Below are 21,996 nucleotides of genomic sequence, written 5' to 3' on the forward strand. Positions count from 1 at the left end.
CACACACACACACACACACACACACACACACACACACACACACACACATACATACATATAAGATGAGACTTTTATAGGTATACTAGACCAAGTGCAGACCCGTTGGGTCTGCTCCCCCAACGCAGCCGTTCCCTACCCGTAGCCCCCACGGGAGACGTGGTCCTCCAACTCAAGCCGTTCCCGAACATAAGATTGCAGCACTCAGCAGTGCGGCTGTTTTTAAATGGCGTCTTTGAGGCGAGAGGCGGGCGCCAGCAGCCGTTATGGTCGCTGGCCAGCAGAAGGCGACAAAATGAGTGAGTGGGGGGGGGAGAAGGATTTTTATTAAAAATGTGTACATAAACACGATTAAATTTAATCAGGAGTGGATACTTGGAATGAAAAGTGAAATCTCTACCGAAATGGAAAAAATCTGGGCGTTTCTGCTTCTGGTGTTGGCGTAGCAACGAATCAAAGGCTGGCACCCAGAAGTCAGGCAGAAACACACACACACACACACACACATAGTTTTAATATTATATAGATAGATTAACAAATCTGCTCAAGCTGCCCCTATCAATGGCTGTTCTTTGACAAGAGAAAAAGTTTGATTCTTTACCCAATTAAATTGCTAAGCGCAATAGTAAATGCATGTATGTGTTACTATTAAATCCCTTTACTTCAGATTTTTAAAGCTCATAACATTTAATGTTATATCACAAGGAGCAGGATTGGACCTTTTGCTGCCCAATGTTCACATTTCCACCTGATTATCTGTTCCTCGTTTTGCCCAGATTCCCCCGAGTCCCATGACTAGATTCCGACCTATCAAACTTGCTTTAGTCCCTGCAATTATTAATGTGAACCTGGTGCCACCCATGGCATCTATATTTCAGAACTTGTAAGACATGTAACCCAAGGTCCGTAGTCTAGCCACATTCCATTATGTGTTGCTCCTGGACTGCTCCCCAGGTTGAGCTTAGTCCAACTTCGAGGCTATTTTGCTTACCATTTAAGCTGGGCATCTAACACTCCATGTGAAAACTAAAAGTTCCCATTTTGACCACCAGATTGTTTTTGCAGCGTGATGCTTTGATCACTTTGTTGATATATACTCCCTCTGAGGCTGTCCACAGATGGCTTCCACCAGAGCCTTGCATGTTTCTTGTTTCTACTTGTGCCCCCACATTTCCACTGTCTGAATGCCATCCCCAAATTCTTCCTTTCTTTTTCACAATTCAGTAATGTTTTTTGAATCAATATGGCTATTTCCAAAAGCTCCCTGCGTGTGGAATTCTACTGGACGTTGCCACTCTTTCATGAGTTTGGTGGGTTGGATTCTAAACTTGTCCACCCTCACACTTCTATAAACCCAGACATGATTAAAAAGAAGCAGACAACAGGTATAACTGGTTTTAACCATCAGTTTCTGGTTGGAGTCAAAGAGTGATACAATGTAGAAACAGGTCCTTCGGCCCAACTCGCCCACACCGCCAACAATGTCCCAGCTACACTATTCCCACTTGCCTGCGCTGGGTCCATATCCCTCCAAACCTGTCCTATCCATGTACCTATCTAACTCTTTCTTAAATGATGGGATAGTCCCAGCCTCAACTACCTCCTCTAGCAGCTTGTTCCATACACCCACCACCCTTTGTGTGAAAAACGTACCCCTCGGATTCCTATTAAATCTTTTCCCCTTCACCTTGTACCTATGTCCTCTGGTCCTCGATTCCCCTACTCCGGGCAAAAGACTGCATCTACCTGATCTGTTTCTCTCATGATTTTGTATACCTCTATAAGATCTCCCCTCATCCACTTGCGCTCCATGGAATAGAGACCCAGCCTACTCAACCTCTCCCTATAGCTCACTCCCTCTAGTCCTGGCAACATCCTTGTAAATCTTTTCTGAACCCTTTCAAGCATGACAATATCTTTCCTATAACATGGTGCACAGAACTGAACACAATATTCTAAATACACCAACGTCTTATACAACTGTAACATGACCTCCTAACTTCTATACTCAATACTGATGAAGGCCAAAGTGCTAAAAGTCTTTTTGACCACCTGATCTACCTGCGACTCGACCTTCAAGTAACCATGCACCTGTACTCCTTGATCCCTCTGCTCTACAACACTATCCAGAGGCCTACCATTTGCTGTGTAGGTTCTACCCTTGTTCGGCGTCCCAAAATGCAACACCTCACACTTTTCTGTATTAAATTCTGTCAACCATTCCTCCGCCCACCTGGCCAATTGATCCAGATCCTGCTGCAATCTTTCACAACCATCTTCACTATCTGCAAAACCACTAATGTTTGTATCATCATTTGCTAATCTTGTCCTGTACGTTTTCATTGGGGTTCTTGCATATACCTGTCCCCTTAATGACCCACTGCATTAAATGCCCTGAGCAACTACAAGCCCCTAACTGGGTAATCTCATTGAAAATAATGGTTTGCAAATATAGATAAAGTATCCAATCCAGTGGCATTGGCATCCTTAAGATTAATTAGCACAGAGGAACTTAATTAGCACAGAACAAAAAATATATACTTTTTCCTTAGATGATGAGGTTATTTTGTTAAAGGTTACATGGAATAACATGATGATGTACTCTTGTACAGCAATATATGTACATGAACCTTTTAAACGGGGTTCTAAATACAAAGCTAATGCTGGTGCAGGATTCCCCAAAAGTGCATCTGCATGTCGAATCGGTAGTAAAGAAAGCAAACTTATGGAATTCCCTGCCACAGAGGGCAGTGGAGGCCAAATCACTGGATGGATTTAAGAGAGAGTTAGATAGAGCTCTAGGGGCTAGTGGAGTCAAGGGATATGGGGAGAAGGCAGGCACGGGTTATTGATGGGGGGCGATCAGCCATGATCACAATGAATGGCGGTGCTGGCTCGAAGGGCTGAATGGCCTACTCCTGCACCTATTTTCTATGTTTCTATGTAATGCTAGCATTTATTTCAAGAGGGCTTGTATACAAAAACAGGGATGTAATGCTGAGGCTCTATAAAGCGTTGGAAAGGCTGCCCTTGGAATATTGCGAGCAATTTTGGGCACCATATCTGAGGAAGGATGTGCTGACTCTGGAGAAAGTCCAGAGGAGGTTACAAGAATGATCCCAGGAATGAGTAGATTAACCTATGATGAATGAGCATTTGTCAGCACTGGGCCTGTACTCACTGGAGTTTAGAAGAATGAGGGAGGACCTCATTGAAACATACAGAATAGTAAAAGGCTTGGATAGAGTGGATGTGGAGAGGATGTTTCCACTAGTGGGAGAGTCTAGGACTAGAGATCATAGCCTCAGAATTAAAGGATATTCTTTTAAGAAGGAGATGTGGAGGAATTTGAAGACGTGGAGTAGAAGGCTGTGGAGGCCGTCTGGATATTTTTATGGCAGAGATAGATAGATTTTTGATTAGTACAGGTGTCCGAGGTTGTGGGGAGAAGGCAGGAGAATGGGGTTAGGAGGGAGAGATAGATCAGCCATAATTGAATAATGGAGTAGACATGATGTGCCGAATGGCCAAAGTCTACTCCTATCACTTATGACCTTATGACCTAACTCTGTTTTGTTTTGTACAGGTACTTCTACAAGAGCCAAATCAGGGGATTCGCTACAAGTTTAACGTTCCAATCACTCGTACTGGTAGTGGTGACACAGAAGTGGGATTTGCCTGGCATCATCTATCATGGTCAGAATGCTCAGCCACCTGCGCTGGAGGTAGAGTACTGTAGAAGCATTGATAATCCCTGATTAGTTTAATCTAGTCTAAACTAAACTAATACTGTAGAAGCATTGATAATCCCTGATTAGTTTAGTCTAGTCTAAACTAAACTAACACTGTAGAAGCATTGATAATCCCTGATTAGTTTAGTCTAGTCTAAACTAAACTAATACTGCACAAGCATTGATAATCCCCGATTCTTAACATTTTCAAGGTATATTTAAATGCATTGTGAATTCATTTTCCCAAATATAGATATAAATATAGATTATAATGCAGTTTGCAAAGTTTTGGTTTCTTAACGTTTCTAGTCATGAAGGAACATATTTGATCCAGTGAAGGGATTACTCAATTAGTCCCACTCTCTGCTTCCACCTAATTTAAGAGTTGTTAATAGTATATTATTGGATTGGATAATATATAGAGTCACATACACATACAGGAGTAAATGCACCATTTGGTCTACCAGGTCCGCACTGACATATCAGCCACCCATTTACACTGATGCAGTTTCATCAACTCCCCCCAGATTCTATCACTTACCTTCACTCTCGGAACAATTTACATGGACTAATTTAACCACCAACCCATGCAATTTTGGTGATGTGGCAGGGAATCAGAACAACCATCTACATGTAATCACAGGGATAATGTACAAATGCTACGCAGGCAACACCCGAGATCAGGATTGAACCCGACTCTGGCGCTGTGAGGCAACAACTCTGTGATCTCTATGACAAAGGGTATAGTTGTGATGGACTAGGAGCACACGAGCAAGCTCGGTACAATTTTAATCCAATGGAAAACTTTATGAATGACACTAAACAGCAGTAAATGATTACTGTGTTGGAAAGAACTGCACATGCTGGTTTAAATGGAAGGTAGACTCAGAATGCTGGAGTAACTCAGTGGGACGGGCAGCATCTCTGGAGAGAAGGAAAGGGTGACGTTTCGTGTTGAGACCCTTCTTCAGACTGATGTCAGGGGAGTGGGCGGGACAGAGATAAAATGTAGTCGGAGGCAGTAAGACTGGTAGGAGAACTGGGAAGGGGGAGAGGATGGAGAGAAAGGGAAAGCAAGGGCTACTTGAAGTTAGAGAGGTCAATGTTCATACCGCTGGGATGTAAGCTACCCAAGTGAAATATGAGGTGCTGTTCCTCCAATATGTGATGGGCCTCACTCCGACAATGGAGGAGGCCCAGGACAGAAAGGTCAGATTGGAATTGGGAGGGGGAGTTAAAGTGCTGAGCAACTGGGAGATCAGGTAGGTTAAGGCGGACTGAGCGGAGATGTTCAGTGAAACGATCGCCGATATACAGGAGTAAATGATTATATCAGGAAGATCATTGTCCTCCTTAGTGAAGAGCTTCAGCAGAAGGTTGTCAGAACTCCTGGAAGATGATATAAATGGTTGACTACAGCATTTCTGTAGTCAATAGTATATTATTGGATTTCTGTAGTCATTGATTTATTGATAAGTGTAAAATAACTGTTTAAAAATAGCAAAATATAAATACCAATCTGGAAATATAAAAATATTCAAAATATTATGGGATAGATTAATATCAATATTGTAATGCTGTTTAAAGCTGAAGGAAAATATAACTATGCTAATTTTTGGGGAGAGTGAAAGTAAATTTCTTACAAGCAATTATCCCTAAATTTAGCTTGTTATTAATCAGGAATTTAGCTGCTTAATCATAGTCATAGAGTAATATAGCACAGAAACAGGCCCTTGGCTCAGCTTGTCCTTGCTGACCATGATGCCCCATCTAAACTAGGCCCATTTGCCCAAATTTGATCCTTATCCCTCTCAACCTTTTCTATCCATGTCCTTATCGTGTTTATAAATGCTGTTATAAACCTGCCTTAACTACCTCCTCTGGCAACTTGTTCCATGTACACACTGCCCTCTGAGTGAAAAAATTGCCCTCAAGGTTTTCTATTCAATCTTTCCTCTCTCACCATAAACTTATGTCCTCTGACTCTATGCTTTCACCCTATCTATCTCGCCCTATCTCATGATTTTATACTTCGATAAGATCACCCCTCAAACCCCTGCACTCCAAGGAATAAAGTCCTAACCCCACAAGTCCTGGTAATATCATTGTAAATCCTCTCTACACTTTTTCAGCATAATAATATTCTTCATATAGCAAAGTGACCAAAACTAAACACAATACTTAAAATGCGACCTCACCAATGTCTTGTACAACTGCAACATAACGTCCCAACTTCTATACTCAACAACTACCCTGAGTGATGAAGGCCAAAGTACCAAAAGCCTTCCGTACCATCCGGTCTACCTGTGATGTCACTTTCAGCGAGCTATGTACCTGTACTTCTAGCTCCCTCAGTTCTACAACATGCCCCAGGACATTGCCATTCAGTGTAAAGGCCCTGCCCTGGTTTGACTTCCCAAAATGCAACACCTCGCACTTATCAGCATTAAACTTCAATAGCCATTCCTAGGTCCACTTGCCCAACTGATCAAGGTCCTGCTGCAGGTTTTGATAACCATCTTCTCTGTCTATCATGCCACCTATCTCAGTGTCATCTGCAGACTTTCTAATCATGCTTTACATAGATACACAGACAATAGGAGTGGGAGTAGCCCATTCGGCCCTTTGAGCCAGCACCGCCATTCAATGTGATTCATCCACAAGCAGTACCCCGTTCCTGCCATCCCAATACCCCTTGATTCCGCTAGCCCCAAGAGCTCTATCTAACTCTCTTTTGAATGCATCCAGTGAATCGGCCTTCACTGCCTTCTAAGGCAGAGAATTCCACAAATTCACAACTCTCATTGTGTGAAAATGTTTTTCCTCATCTCAGTTCTAAATGGCCTATCCCTTATTCTTAAACTGTGGCCGCTGGTTCTGGACGCCCCCAAAATCGGGAACATGTTTCCTGCATCTAGCGTGTCCAATCCCTTAATAATTTTATATGTTTCTATAAGATTCCCTCTCATCCTTCTAAATTCCAGTGAATACTAGCCCAGTCGCTCCATTCTTTCATCAAATGACAGTCCTTCCATCCCGGGAATTAACCTTGTGAACCTACGCTGCACTCCCTCAATAGCAAGAATGTCCTTCTAAAAATTAGGAGACAAAACTGCACACAATACTCCAGATGTGGTCCCACCAGGGCCCTGTACAACTGCGGAAGGACCTCTTTGCTCCTCTACTCAACTCCTGTCGTGATGAAGGCCAACATGCCATTAGCTTTCTTCACTGCCTGCTGTACCTGCATGCTTACTTTCAGTGACTGATGTACAAGGACACCCAGGTCTCGTTGTACTTCCCCTTTTCCTAACCTGATACCATTCAGATAATAATATGCCTTCCTGTTCTTGTCACCAAAGTGGATAACCTCAAATTTATCCACATTATACTGCATCTGCCATGCATCTGCCCACTCACCCAACCTGTCCAAGTCACCCTGCATCCTCATAGCATCCTTGTCACAGTTCACATTGCCACCCAGCTTTATATCATCAGCAAATTTGCTAATGTTACTTTTAATTCCTTCATCTAAATCATTAATGTATATTGTAAATAGCTGCGGTCCCAGCACCCCACTAGTCACTGCCTGGGGTGGGAGATTGCAACCTTCACGTGGTCCGCCCTGTTTCGACTAATGCAATCAACCCGACGTGCACAAACAATATCAAATAGAACAAGTTGACCTGCAACTTTAGGCTGTGCATGCCATACGCAAGAAGAAGTCACTGCCTGCAATTCTGAAAGGGGCCCGTTAATCCCTACTCTTTGTTTCATGTCTGCCAACCAATTTTCTATCCATGTCAATACCAATACCATTACCATGTGCTCTAATTTTGCCCAATAATCTCCTGTGTGGGACCTTATCAAAATGTATTTCTGAACGTCTAGGTGCATGACATCCATTGGCTGTCCATTGTCCATTTTACTTCTTACATCCTCACAAAAATCCAAAATTGTCAAGTATGATTTCCCCTTCGTAAATCCATGCTGACTTGGACCGATCCTGTTACTGCTGACCAAATCTGCCGCTATTACATCTTTAATAATCGACTCCAGCATCTTCCCCACTACTGAAGTCAGGCTAACTGGTCTATAATACCCTGCTTTCTCTCCCTCCTTTCTTAAAAATTGGAATAACATTAGCTATCCTCCAATCCACAGGAACTGATCCAGAATTTATAGAACATTGGAAAATGATCACCAATGTGTCCACGATATCTAGAGTAACCTCCTTGAGTACCCTGGGATGAAGACCATCAAGCCCTGGGGATTTATTAGCCTTCAGTCCCATCAGTCTACCCAACACTATTTCCTGCCTAATGCGAATTTCCTTCAGTTCCTCCGTCACCCTAAATATTCTGTGCCTTCAGGAGAATATTTATTAGTCTTTACATTTAAATGATGTCATTCATCCCTTGTAACATTTCAATATATCTCCTTTGCACATTGTCCAAAGCCTTGACATTCATCTTATTGTTTTGCACCCAGAATTAGTCATCATGCTCCAGTTAAAACAAAACCACACTTTTATGTAGGATTTAAGAAATCTCCTTGCGGAAGTACTCTGTCCCTACAGAATGCTAAGCCATTGTTATTTTTATTGTAATAGTATTATAAATTATCCCGATATCTATAAAGATTTGTGCATTTTTAAGTTTTATTATTTAGCATATAACATCTTTTCTAATCTTTCTTTCCAAAAGGCATTTGATGGGACACATCAGCATAAAGTTTTCCTACTTACCTGCTGAAGTCAGCTAATACCCCCCTTCGCTGAGTAATTTTTAGAAATGGTGAAATGTATCTATCCAAACATCACATGCACATGCTAGAAAATTGGAGTCCCTCTAGCTATGATTTATGTATGTACTGTATGGTGGGTGACGCAAGGTCTCTGTCATGCAAGAAATTGGATCCTTCTGGTAAACACATATATTTTTTGAACTGTGGCAAATTCAGAATGTAAGACTGTGTCAAATATTTTTCTAAGGATACCAACTCTTAAGTATTCCCATTTCCCCAATAACAAAATATTATTAAAGAATTTTCAATAATAAATTATTATTTAAAGTGTGCTAATCATAATAAAGAGGGATAAACCTTTTTTTTTTTACAGGTGCACAGAAACAAGAGGTAGTTTGTAAAAGATTAGATGACAATTCCATTGTCCAGAATAGTTACTGTGACCCTGAGAGTAAACCACCAGGAACACAGAGAGCTTGCAACATAGAGCCATGTCCACCAGAGTAAGTTTCAGATGTTTTTCTTTGTACTTTTGTCCTCTACAGAAGCAGTAATATTGCTTTTCTTTCCAGAGCACTTTAAATCAATTGAAACTATAGGATGAGATGTGTGTCGCAAGGTAAATTAGCCTTTTGTCTTCTTTGATGGCCATCCATTCAACTGCATAACTATTTATGGAAGTAAAGAAATGCCAGATACCGGGACTGAAAATATTTATTCATGTTTAATTATGAAAATTTGGAGAAAATATGGACGTGCAGGATCTTAAGCAAACACGTGAGACTTCTAATGAACATAGGAGACAGCTAGCAAGAATGATTTAAACCGGATAGGCTGGGGAGAGCGCAGAAAGAAATTAGATCCCAGTTAGAACTGATCACAAGATGGAAGGTATTCTGAAGGTAGTCATGTTGTCTCAGAAACCTAGAGACAAGTAGGAGGTGGATACAAAGACCAGGCAGACGCAGACCTGAGAAATTAGGCAAATCTGTTCTCTACTTGAATTACCAGAAACATTGGTAATGCTGGAAATAGAGGCCATTGTAGCAATAAGGAATGCAATCTGATAAGAAAATCAGGCACACAAGTGACTCTAGAGGATTGTAATGAATACAACATACAGGAATATACAGCACTCAAAAAAAGTAGCAGCAGACAGGAAAGGGGGTAGTGTAGATCTATATGTCAGAGACACATTGGAGGTTAATGGAGTTGAGACTGTGGGAGCTGAGAAGTTAAAATGCATTCCTCTAGTTAAGTATTTTTAAAGATGCAAACAAACACATTTTAAAGATGAAAAACAATACAGATCACTAGGTTAGGGAGGAAGATGGAAACTTGTCTGCTTTGCTAACAGATAAGAAGGGCACATGTAAACAGGAAGGTTACTTTCTGGGCAACTTCATTAATTTGGGAATACCCAAGCAATTTGAGGTCTGAGGTGCAGAACTGCTTGGTGATTAAGTGTGTCAATAAAGTCTTCAGAGACGATACACATTTAACTTTATAAAAGAAAATAAAGGAAAGGAAATTAGTACCATCACAAGGGGGCTATGACCTCAAAGCGATCAGGTTCAGCAAAACATGGTATTTAGAAATTCAAAGAACCGCAAGCAATGTCTAACTTAAAGCGATGTGGAAACAGCTTCAGTGAGTTGATCAGTAGGGCTTGTCCCCCAACATTTCAGAATATAAGTAATATGTACTGCTGAACATGCAGGATAAGTGAATACAGAGAGTCAAGATGCCTAGACTAAACAAGAGTGACCCAATCAAAATAAAAATAAAATGGAAGATCAACCTATATTAATAATTCAGTGGAGAAAAAGCAGACCGGAATGAAAGCAGGAACTTGGAAAAACATTAAAGGAACGATCAGGGCAGAGAGCGCTGTGGTGGAAATCATAACCACCAATATAAACAGTAATATTTCTTTAATACCTTGCACCATTGAAATTTTATTAGAAACATTTGAGAGAAAAATACAACAAAGCCTAAAAGAGAGAATGTTTATAAAATTGTAAGTCTTCCATAAGCACAATGGTCTCCCAAACTAACTCTAACAGTGAGTGCCCCTCATCATCTTGTACAACCTCCTAACACAAAGAGGAAAGACGGTCTATCTAACCTCTCCCTATAACTCAAACCCACAAGCCTTCTTAACATCCTCGTGAATCTCTTCTGTCATTTCCGACTTAATGACATCCTTCCTGAAGCGGGCAACTAGAACTGCACAGAGTGTTCCATGTGGTGTCTCACCAACAACTTGTACAGCTGCATCAGGATGTCTCAACTTTTACACTCAATAGGTTTCCCAAACAGGGCAAGCGTGCAAAAATGCCTTCTTCATCCCACTGACCTCCTGACTCACCACTATCACGGACATGCATATGCACTCCCAGACATTCTCTGAGAAGGTAGCTCAGGGTGGTCCAAATGTCTTTTTAATATTCTAGTAGCTGCCTCAACTACCAGGGTTGTCATAGTAGGGAATGTTAAATTTACCAATACAAATTGAGACTGTGGTCGTGCCAAGGGCTTAGACAGGGTGGAATTTGTCAAATATGTTAAGGAATGTTTCCTCAGGCAATACATAAAGGACCCAGCAAGGAAAAGGGTAAAGCTGGATCTACTCTTTGGAAATTGAGATGGGCAAGTGACTGAACTGTCCATGGGTGGGCCTTTTTCAGACCAGCGACCACTGTTTTCTTAGTTTGAAACTATGAAAAAAGAAAGGGTAATCTCACAGTTAAAATTCAGAATAGGGGCAAGGCAAACTGTGGTATTAGTCAGGAAATTTCTGAAGTTAATTGGAGTAAGCTGTTTGTGGGCAAAGGAACGTCTGGAAAGTGGGATATTTTTCAAAGCATGATGGTGAGAGTTCAGGGCATGCATGTTGAAGTGAAGGGCAAGCCAGGGAGTAAGGAAGCTAGGATGATGAGAGAAATTGAGGCTCTGGTCAGGAACAGGGCAGCTGGGATCAAGTGTATTCCTGGGGACATTTCAGGAACTGAGGAGAACGCTAAAGAGGGAAACCGGGAGGGCAAAAAAGGGTAGGACATGGCTCTGGCAGATAATTGAGGAAAATCAAAAGAGATTTTATGTACATTAAGGGAAAGAAGGTGACTGGAGGGTGAATAGAGCCCATCAGAAACCAAAGTGGTCATCTCTGTGTGGAGCCAGAGGAGATGGCCAAGGTTCTTAATGAGCATTTGTTGTCACCATGGAGAAAGACATGGACACTGGGGAACTTGGGGTAGTTAATGGAGATGTCTTGTGGACAGTCCGTATTCCCGTAAAGCAGATGCTGGATGTCCTAGGGCGTATGACGGTAGATTAGTCTCCCGGGCCTGAATAGTATACCTGAGGATACTGTGGGAATCTAGAGAAGAAATGACAGGCATCCTGGCTGAGATATATGAATCGCCATTAGACACGGATGAGGTGCTGGGAGACTGCAGTGTATGCCTCTATTTAAGAAGGGCTGCAAAGAAGTCTGGGAACTATAGACCATTTAGCCTAACATCTGTGGTAGGCAAATTACTGGAGAGGATTCTGAGAGATAGAACAAAAATGCATTTGGATAGATAGGGGCTGATTAGGGATAGTCAGCATGGTTTTGTACGTGGGAGATCATGCCTTATAAATCTGATTGAGAATTTTTTAAAGAAATAACCAACAAGGGTGATGAAGGCAAAGCGGTAAATGCTGTCTATATGGACTTCAGCAATGGCATTTGATAAGGTTCCGCATGGTAGGCTGCTGTGGAAGGTTAAATCGCATGGGATGCAGGGAGAGCTGGCCGACTGGACTGAGAATTGGCTTCATGGAAGGAAGCAGAGGGTGTTTTTCAAACTGGAGGTCTGTGACCAGTGGTGTGCCTCAGGGATCGGTGTTGGGCTCATTGCTGTTTGTGGTTTACGTCAACGATTTGGATGCCAATGTAAGAGGCATAATTGGTAAATTTGCAGATGACACTAAAATGGATGGAATCATAAATAGCAAAGATGCTGAGCAAAAATTACAGCAGGATTTTGATGAGTTGGACATGTGGGCTGAGGAATAGTTAATGAAGTTTATGCAAATAAGTGTGAGTTGCATTCTGGGAAGTCAAACCAGGGCAGGACATTGACTGTGAATGGCGGGTCCTTGGGGAGTGTTGTGGCGCAGAGGGATTTAGGTGTGTAGGTACCGAGTTCCCTGAATGTGGCATTACATCTAGATAGGGTGGCCAAGAAGGCTTTCGGTACATTGGCCTTCATCAGTTACGGTACTGTTTATAGAAGTTGGGACATTAAGTTACAGTTGTACAAGACATTAGTGAGGCTGTATTTGGAGTAACGTGTTCAGTTTTGGTCACTCTGCCTTAGGAAGGATGTTGTTAGGTTGGAAAGAATGCAGAGATTTACAAAGCAGTTTCCATGACCTGAGCTGTAGGGAGGGGTTGGGCAGACAAGGAGTTTAGCAGGAGGCTGAGGGATGATCTTATGGAGGTGTATAAGACCACAAAGGGAATAATTAGGCTGAATTCACAGAGCCTTTTCCCCAAAGAAGGAAAATCAAGAACCAGAGTACATATGTTTATGGTGAGAGGGGAAGGATTTAATAGGAACTGGAGTAACAACATTTTCACACAGAGTGGGTATATGGAACGAGCTTCCAGAGGAGGTAGTTGAGGCAGGTACTGTAACAACATTGAAAAGACATTTGGACTGATACATGGATAGGAAAGGTTTAGAGGGATTTGTTGCAAATGCGGGTAGGTGGGACTAATGTAGATAGTGCATCTTGGTTGACATGAACAAGTTGGGCTGAAGGGCCTGTTTCTGTGCTGCATGACACCTTGACTATGACTCTAAACAGCATAATGTGCCAATATTCAAAAGTTCAATTTGGCTTACTTCACTGCTAAGGAAGCAAATGAAATTGAATATCAGAAATAAAATGGATCAAGTGTAAAACAATAGTCTTCAGAATACACAAATTCTACCGGAGAAACCTCTTCGAGAAAGTGACCCAGAGGTGGATTTTGGAATCGCCTTTGATATAGTGACCTCAGTATTCCATAAAAGTTCATACAAAAATCTGCTGGTTTGTTGCAAACTTGAAGGGATTCTGATTCAAGATTGCCAAAAAGGCACTAGCCGGTTACAAATCTACAGGGGGTTCTTCTGGGGAGCACTACATGAGCTGCCAGCCACGTGGGTCTACTCCAAGCTAACAAACGCTTTGAATTCTGGATCATGCAATGTCAGGCAACATTAAAATACATGTTAAACTGTAATATCTTTTGGAGTGTTAAGGGGTTTCTTGGACAATGTGTTTGGGATCCCAAGAATGAGTACATTCATATTAATACATTCTGCCATCAGAAAAAAAAAACACTGTCTGGCCAATACAATTATGCAAGCTATCTAAATTTTATATTACATTTTCATATTATTGATTGAAGGTTTTAAACGTGTTCTTACAATATAACAAAAGTTTTGACATTTAGTGTCAGATTCAACAGCGACGTCCAAAGGGAATTGGGCATGTCCATGAAAAGAAATGGGACTAATTAGATAACTCTTTCAAAGAGGCAACACTGTCATTATAGGCTGAATAGGTTTCTGGGTGTATCATTCTGTAACGCCAACTTATCTTCTCTGACTTCCAGATGGTTCATTGGAGATTGGTCAGAATGCAGCAAAACATGCGATGGTGGAATGCGTACCCGAACGGTATTGTGCATTAGGAAAATTGGACCTTCTGAGGAAGAAACCCTAGATGACAGCCACTGTCTCACACACAGGCCTATTGAGAAAGAGCCCTGTAACAATCAGTCCTGCCCCCCACAGTGGGTTGCGTTGGATTGGTCTGAGGTACAGACTCCAATGTGCTTCCCTACTTATGTTTACTCTGTTCAAAGGCATTGCTATATTTATTATAATTACAAGTAGAGACGTCTGCTAGCTTAAGAGAAAGGAAAAAATGAAACTCCATTTTGTATTATTGCTGGGGAGCGAGTCTCACATGTGCTTATTTTATATCCTGAACATTCTCTGCAGGGTGCTTAGTGAAAAAGATAATTTATGACCAAACTTACTATAGCTAAAAAAACTACTGTCAACTGATATTCTGCATCAGTTATCAAAATATCCAGGGGTGCAGTTTCATGTCCTGTAAACTTGTAATGTCATTTACAGATTTTTATGATGCAATAGTTATGTGCTTTTGCTTGCATGCCAAACTGCTATAAGAATTGATTTTAACAAAGCTCAATATATTTTCTGAATATTGCTCCATTGGCACTAAATAAGACATGGTTGTCCCTTCGGTTGTTTCTCACGATCAGGAATGGTGGTTGTAGAGTAAAAATCTTTGCTGGGGGCCAAGCAGTTGTCTCAATCTCTTCAGTAGAACTGCACAAGTAATGAGCCACTTCCTTCAGGAAATATTTAGTTGTGAGATATAGATCAGTGCACAGATTCTTAATTTCCACGTTTGTTTACTTTTGGGATTACTGGGGAAGGTGGAGGAAGCCTCTTGTGAACACAACTTGAGGGGTGCCATTGGTTCCTGGTCCCCGTTCCTTGATATAGGGTTGGTTAATGAGGGGTAAGCACTGCTTTCATTCCCCCCTTTAGATGTAATGTCCGAAAATGACATCCCTCCCCCATCTCCTCCCATGGGATGAAGTAATTTGCTGGAATTCCTCAAGTGATAACCCTAATATTTACCATTTGAAAGCGGACGAGTGGGAGCCAAAATATAAGGGGAAAATTATTTTTTGTCATCTTACCACAAAAGCTGTTTAACATCTCAGTGTCCAGGACACCACTTCCAGTTTTCAGATGATATAGTTGGAGATGGAGTAAACTGTGAGAAACTAATGAGACAGTAAGTATTAATAAACAGGAAGTGCAAGAATAGGCATTAAGCTCCTTGAGCTAGCTCTGCCCTTCAACTGGATACACTTCAAGGAGTTATAAACAGGGTGGCAGAATGGGTGGGTAGGTGGTAGATTACATTTAGTACTGAAAAATGTGAAGTTATATGTTCTTAGGTAGAATGTGATGAAGCTATGTTAACTTTGGGGGGGGGGGGGTGTTCCAAAAGGAGTAGAAGAACACTTGTACCTGTAATTGGGGGAGATTAGGGTGTTTAATTTTATAAATACAGGCCTAAATAGAGGGCAATGAAGGCCTGATAATCTTTCATCAAACATTGTTTTTTGTCTCCTGTTCTTTGTATGATATTTTTAGTGAAGATATAAAGGCTTTAGACAGGCTTTAGACAGGCTGCAGAAAAGCTTTAGAAAAATCTCAAGTCAAAAGTGTTTAATTGTCATATGTACCCACAATGGAACAATGACATTCTTACTTGCTGTAGCTTAACTCACCCGTAAACGCAGCAACATAGATAATATTTAATCACCAAAAATACAATAAATACAATAAATTGATAACCATAATACCAAGTAACCATATTAGTGAAAGACGCCCAAAGTCTAAAGAAGATAATAGTGGCTGAAAATGTTCATGGTCCTGATGGTTGCGAGGAAGAAGCTGTTTTCATCTTATACCTTTTTCCCCAATAATAGCAGCGATATGAGAGCGTGGTCAGGGTGCTGTGGATCCTTGATAATATTGGCTGCATTTTTAAGGCAGCGCATCTTTTAGTTCCCTCCAAAGGTGGGGAGGTCAATATCTGTGATGGACTGGGCAGTGTCAACCATCTTCTGCAGTCTTCTTCATTCCTGAGCATTCAAATTGATGAACCAGGAAGTGGTGCAACCAGTCAGTATACTCTCCACGAACACCTGAGAAAAGTTCAATAGAGATATACTGTAGACACATTGAATCTCCTTAATATTCTGAGGAAGTAGAAGCATTGGATACGCTCTCTTTGTGATTGCATTATTGTGCTAGGCCCAGCACAGACCTTCAATGTTACGCATGCCAAGGAACTTGATGAAGACAGGTTTATAGATCCTTGGCTTTCCCTCTTAATGTCAACAATCAGCTCTGGTCTTGCCAACATTGAAAGCAAGATTGTTGCTCTGGCACCATTCAATCTACCTCCTGTACTCTGGTCATATCGTTACCCATTCATAGGATCATAGGTGATAGGAGTAGAATTAGGCCATTCGGCCCCTCAAGTCCATTCCGCCATTCAATCATGGCTGATTTATCTCTCCCTCCTAGCCCCATTCTCCTGACTTCTCCCCATAATCTCTGACACCCGTGTTAATCAAGAATCTTATCTATTTCTGCCTTAAAAATATCCACTGACTTTGCCTCCACAACCTTCTGTGGCAAATAATTCCACAAATTCACCACCCATTGTTCAGCCAGCAATGATGGCATCATTAGTGTTCAAGTGAGTTTATTGTCATGTGTCCCTGATAGGACAATGAAATTCTTGCTTTGCTTCAGCACACAGAACATAGTAGGCATTTACTACAAAAACAGATCAGTGTGTCCATATACCATAATATAAATATATACACACATGAATAAGTGAATTTAAAAATGGTGTTGGAGTTATATCTGCCCATAGTCATGGGTATAGAGAGAGTAGAGCAGGAGGCTGACCACATGGCATTGAGGTGGTCCTGTATCGAGGGGAAATGTTGCCAATTTGTACTGATTGTGGTCTGCCATTGAGGAAGTTGAAGATCCATGCAGAGGGATGAGTGGAGGCTCAGTTCTCTGAGTTTGATAATAAGTTTGGAGAAAATGATGGTATTGAACACCAAGCTGTATTCAATGAAAACAGACTGACCTGTGTGTTCTTATTGACCAAGTGGCTCAGTGCAGAGTGGAGAGCCAGCAAGATCACATCTTCTATTGATCTTCATTGGCAGTAAATGAGAAGTAGTGGACCTAGGTCTTTGAAGGAGCAGCTGATATGCATCATAACCAACCTCTGAAACTACTCATCATCACAGGCTTTAGTGGCACCTGTCAGTGGTCATTAAGGCCTGTCAGCTTACTCTTCTGTAAATCCCTGTAGGGATATTAATAATGTTTATAGCTAGAGTTGTTCTTCTTGAAACTGGGGAAGTTGCAAGGGGATCTGACAGAGGTATTAAACATTATGAAAGGTGTAAACAGAGTTGATAGAAAGTATTTCCACTAACAAGGAGTTAAGGGGACAAGGAGTGAAGGTAATTGGCCAAGAACCAACTATGAATGGTTACGGTCTGGTATGCACTGCCAGGAGTTGTAATGGAGGCAGTTCATTGCGAGCTGAATGAGTTTCTGAAAGAACAGAACTTGTAGATCTTTGGAAGAAGATGGGGAGTGGGACTAGATCATATCTGTAAATGGAGTACTCAATAGGCAGAATGGCCTTCTTTAGTGAATCTGTGTTAACAGCCCAGTGTAATGGCAGATCTTATTCTTCACACATCGCGTTAGTTCGCGCACAGTGCCGAAATATAGACCCTTGCCCACTAGACAGGTCTTCACATTTCTGGTGCACAAGAAGTTTCATTTCACCAGTGGGACAGTGAATGGAATTGGCATCCAAACTTGCAGTTCTGCCAAGCTGCATGCAGTCTTCAAGAGAGGTTATATTTCTAAACGTAAATTACTGTCACAGAACAGGTTTGACATGCCTTCCAGCTGTTCATGATTGTGCTCTCTAAGTAAGTCTGAAATCAATCATCATAACTTTGTTCTGATTGATTTCTGAGTTGTATAGGTGCAAGGGATCTCCGGGTGGGTTTTGTTTATCCAATCACTGATAGATTTTAAAAACAAAACGTAAACTTTTACTTGCCGGATGTTTAAATTATTTTTACAACATTTCCCAACTGTAGAGCAGTGACTTCACTCCAAAGGTCTTTCATTGATTGTAAAGGGCCTGTCCCACGAGCATGTGACTCCATGCGGCAAGCGCGCCCTAAGCGACTCCATGCGGCAAGCGCAACCTAACGTGGTCGCTTGAGTCATACGGCCTCGCGGGGCTGGTCCCACTTCGATCGCCGGAGCCGTATGGAGTTGCGCGGAGCTGGTCCCGACATCGCGCGGGGCTCCGAAAAACTGACCGTGTTCAAAAATTCCGCGCGGCAATGGCCTGCCGGCCCGCAGCCGCCTCGACGCCATACGTCACGCGCGAACTTCCCGCGGACTTCGCTCGCAATTCATGTCACTCACTCGACCTCCGCGCGGCCCCCGCTTCTGGTTAGGTCGCGCTTGTCGCATGGAGTCAATTAAGTCGCGCTTGCCGCGTGGAGTCGCATGCTCGTGGGACAGGCCCTTAAGGGTGCTTTGGGATGTTTTAAGGTCACAAAAAGTGCCATATAAATGTGAGCTTGTTCCTTATTCCTAAGGATGGACTTTCAGACAAAAGGCAGAATGAGGTGGGCTAGGCTGTGTCATTTATATGGTCTGTTTCCCTTTGGTCTCAATTTTGGGTGGTGTTCAGGTTACGGTGTGGCCCAGAACATGGAAAAAATGTTTGGAAACCAAGATATAAATACCGTACTTTTCTTGCGGAGTTTCACTTGATAGAAGATCAGAGAACTAGATTCACGGGACTCCCTACTTAGGATTCCTGTTCTCCCCTCATGATTTCAGCAGGAAATCTCCAAAGCCCCGAAGAAACACCTGATCACTGCTTTTCTGAGGATTCCAGTTTTCTGCTGAGTACAGTATATATTGGCAAGAATTATTGGCTCCACCGCAAATGTATTTCCTTTGTTATATTTTGTCATCTGTATTGGTGGCAGCATCGTAGGAGGGTTTTTGCCTGCTTTGACTAGGATTAGTATTCTGCATGAATCCTCTTCTTTCTGGCACCATTCTTTGTGTGCCTAGATTGTATATGACAGCAACTATTTCACGTTGGAACAATGCTTCTAAATTCTAACCTATCATCAGTTGACATCCAATGCACTGTGATCAGGCCAGGAAACTCAGTTGATTTCCATACTCCAGCCGTGAAGCTCTGACATTGATTGTAATTTTGCTACTGATGTATTGGTTGACATGACTTGGATGTCTTGTTTACATTGACAAGATCATGAATCAAAATTTATCAATTCCTGTTTAGAGCAATCCCACACCAAATAACACCACCAAGAGCGCACTTTGCCTTCTTTTGTTACAACACCAACTTTTATATTTGTCAGCCAGTGGTTCACAGTAATGATTGCAATGCCAAATTTGGTCACTTTGGGAATGTTGAAAGCATTTTCATTTTTGATATCTCATTCCCACAAGAACACAGCAATTCTATAAATATTTATGCCAAATGGTTGCATAAATATTGGGGGTTTTTCCAAATTCCTTAGAAGTACCATCACTGTATGCTGCTGACATCATTTGAGCCTTGAGTGGAGGCATTGTGACATCCAACAGAACTGGAAAGCCTCATTAGATTTCAATGTTTTTGAACCGAGACTGAAATTTTAAGCATATTACAATCTTCTATTTCAGTGTACTCCAAAATGTGGCCCAGGATTTAAGCATCGAATTGTTTTGTGCAAGAGCAGTGACCTGAGCAAGACTTTCCCGCCCTTCCATTGTTCTAATGAAAACAAACCTCCGGCCCGAATTCGCTGCAGCCTCGGGCGATGCCCACCTCCACGATGGGTCATGGGAGAATGGGGTTTGGTAAGTTGGCATTAAAGTGAAGTTATGGTATTCTGTTCTCTTAGCACTCATTTATCTGACAGTCCTGAGTGCATAAATGAATATGAGCTGCACATGATGCAAGGTAACTGTTGAAAGAGGTTTGAAGATTGTACCAAATTTCAGTTTTATACATTATTTTTTTAATCTTCTCATCAAAAAGTAAATCATATGAAAACAGGATTTTTTAAATTTTGAAATACTCCATTTACACATTTTTGTCATAAAGCAATTAACTGTTTAGAGTCCACATTCTTGATTTATGGGGATTTGTTTCACAAAAAAATAATTTAATATTCACAATAAATCAGGTTTGACTGCTTTTCTGGAATTTTTTGAGGATGTAACTAGGAAAATGGACAAGGGAGAGCCAGTGGATGTAGTGTACCTGGACTTTCAGAAAGCATTTGATAAGGTCCCACATAGGAGATTAGTGGACAAAATTAGGACACATGGTATTGGGGGTAGAGTGCTGACATGGATAGAAAATTGGTTGGCAGTCAGGAAACAAAGAGTATGGATTAACGGGTCCCTTTGAGAATGGCAGGCAGTGACTAATGGGGTACTGCAAGGCTCGGTGCTGGGACCGCAGCTATTTACAATATACATCAATGAGTTGGATGAAGGGATTCAAAGTAACATTAGCAAATTTGCAGATGACACAAAACTGGGTGGTAGTGTGAACAGTGAGGAGGATGCTATGAGAATGCAGGGTGACTTGGACAGGTTGGGTGAGTGGGCAGATGCATGTCAGATGCAGTTTAATGTGGATAAATGTGAGGTTATCCACTTTGGTAGCATAAACAGGAAGGCAGATTATTATCTAAATGGTGTCAAGTTGGGAAAAGGAGGAGTACAACGTGATCTGGGGGTCCTTGTTCATCAGTCAATGAAAGTAAGCATGCAGGTACAGCAGGCAGTGAAGAAAGTGAATGGCATGTTGGCCTTCATAGCAAGACAATAATAGACAATAGGTGGCAGCTCATTACAATTGCTTCAGATTACAAATACCATTTATTATAGACAATAGACACTAGGTGCAGGAGTAGGCCATTTGGTCCTCCGAGCCAGCACCGCCATTCAATGTGATCATGGCTGATCATCCCCAATCAGTACCCCGTTCCTGCCTTCTCCCCATATCCCCTGACTCTGCTATCTTTAAGAACTCTATCTAGCTCTCTCTTGAAAGCATCCAGAGAACCTGCCTCCACCGCCCTTTGAGGCAGAGAATTCCACAGACTCACAACTCTCTGTGAGAAAAAGTGTTTCCTCGTCTCCGTTCTAAATGGCTTACCCCTTATTCTTAAACTGTGGCCCCTGGTTCTGGACTCCCCCAGCATCAGGAACACGTTTCCTGCCTCTAGTGTGTTCAAACCCTTAACAATCTTATATCTCAATAAGATACCCTCTCATCCTTCTAAACTCCAGAGTGTATAAGCCCAGCCGCTCCATTCTCTCAGCATATGACAGTCCCGCCATCCCGGGAACTAACCTTGTAATCCTACGCTGCACTCCCTCAATAGCAAGAATGTCCTTCCTCAAATTAGGGGACCAAAACTGTACCAGGTCTCTGTACAACTGCAGAAGGGCCTCATGCCATGATCTCATTGAATGGCGGTGCTGGCTCAGAGGACAGAATGGCCTACTCCTGCACCTATTGTCTATTGTCTATAATAAATGGTATTTGTAATCTGAAGCAATTGTAATGAGCTGCCATTTCTCTGCCCATTTCTGTAGTTGATCTATATCCTGCTTTGAAAGCCTTCCTCACTGTCTGCAAGTCCAGCCATCTTGGTGTTCTCTGCAACCTTACTAACCAACCCAACCACATTTATGTCCAAGTCATTTATATATATCACCAACTCAGGAGGTCCCAATATAAATCCTTGTGGAAC

The 21,996-nt window shown here is 41.9% G+C and overlaps 1 protein-coding gene across 1 annotated transcript in view; it reads left to right on the forward strand.

Moving 5' to 3' along the window:
* The window catches only part of adamts6 (ADAM metallopeptidase with thrombospondin type 1 motif 6), a 258,203-nt gene that overhangs the window by 229,260 nt on the left and 6,947 nt on the right, over positions 1-21,996 (forward strand). The window contains exons 20-23 of the mRNA XM_033029876.1: positions 3,584-3,722; positions 8,848-8,977; positions 14,134-14,338; positions 19,907-20,083. Of these exons, the coding sequence (XP_032885767.1) occupies positions 3,584-3,722; positions 8,848-8,977; positions 14,134-14,338; positions 19,907-20,083 (651 nt within the window). The remainder of the gene's footprint in view (positions 1-3,583; positions 3,723-8,847; positions 8,978-14,133; positions 14,339-19,906; positions 20,084-21,996) is intronic.

The sequence above is a fragment of the Amblyraja radiata genome, chromosome 1 (genome assembly GCF_010909765.2).
Source record: "Amblyraja radiata isolate CabotCenter1 chromosome 1, sAmbRad1.1.pri, whole genome shotgun sequence".
In the NCBI taxonomy this organism is placed as follows: domain Eukaryota; kingdom Metazoa; phylum Chordata; class Chondrichthyes; order Rajiformes; family Rajidae; genus Amblyraja; species Amblyraja radiata.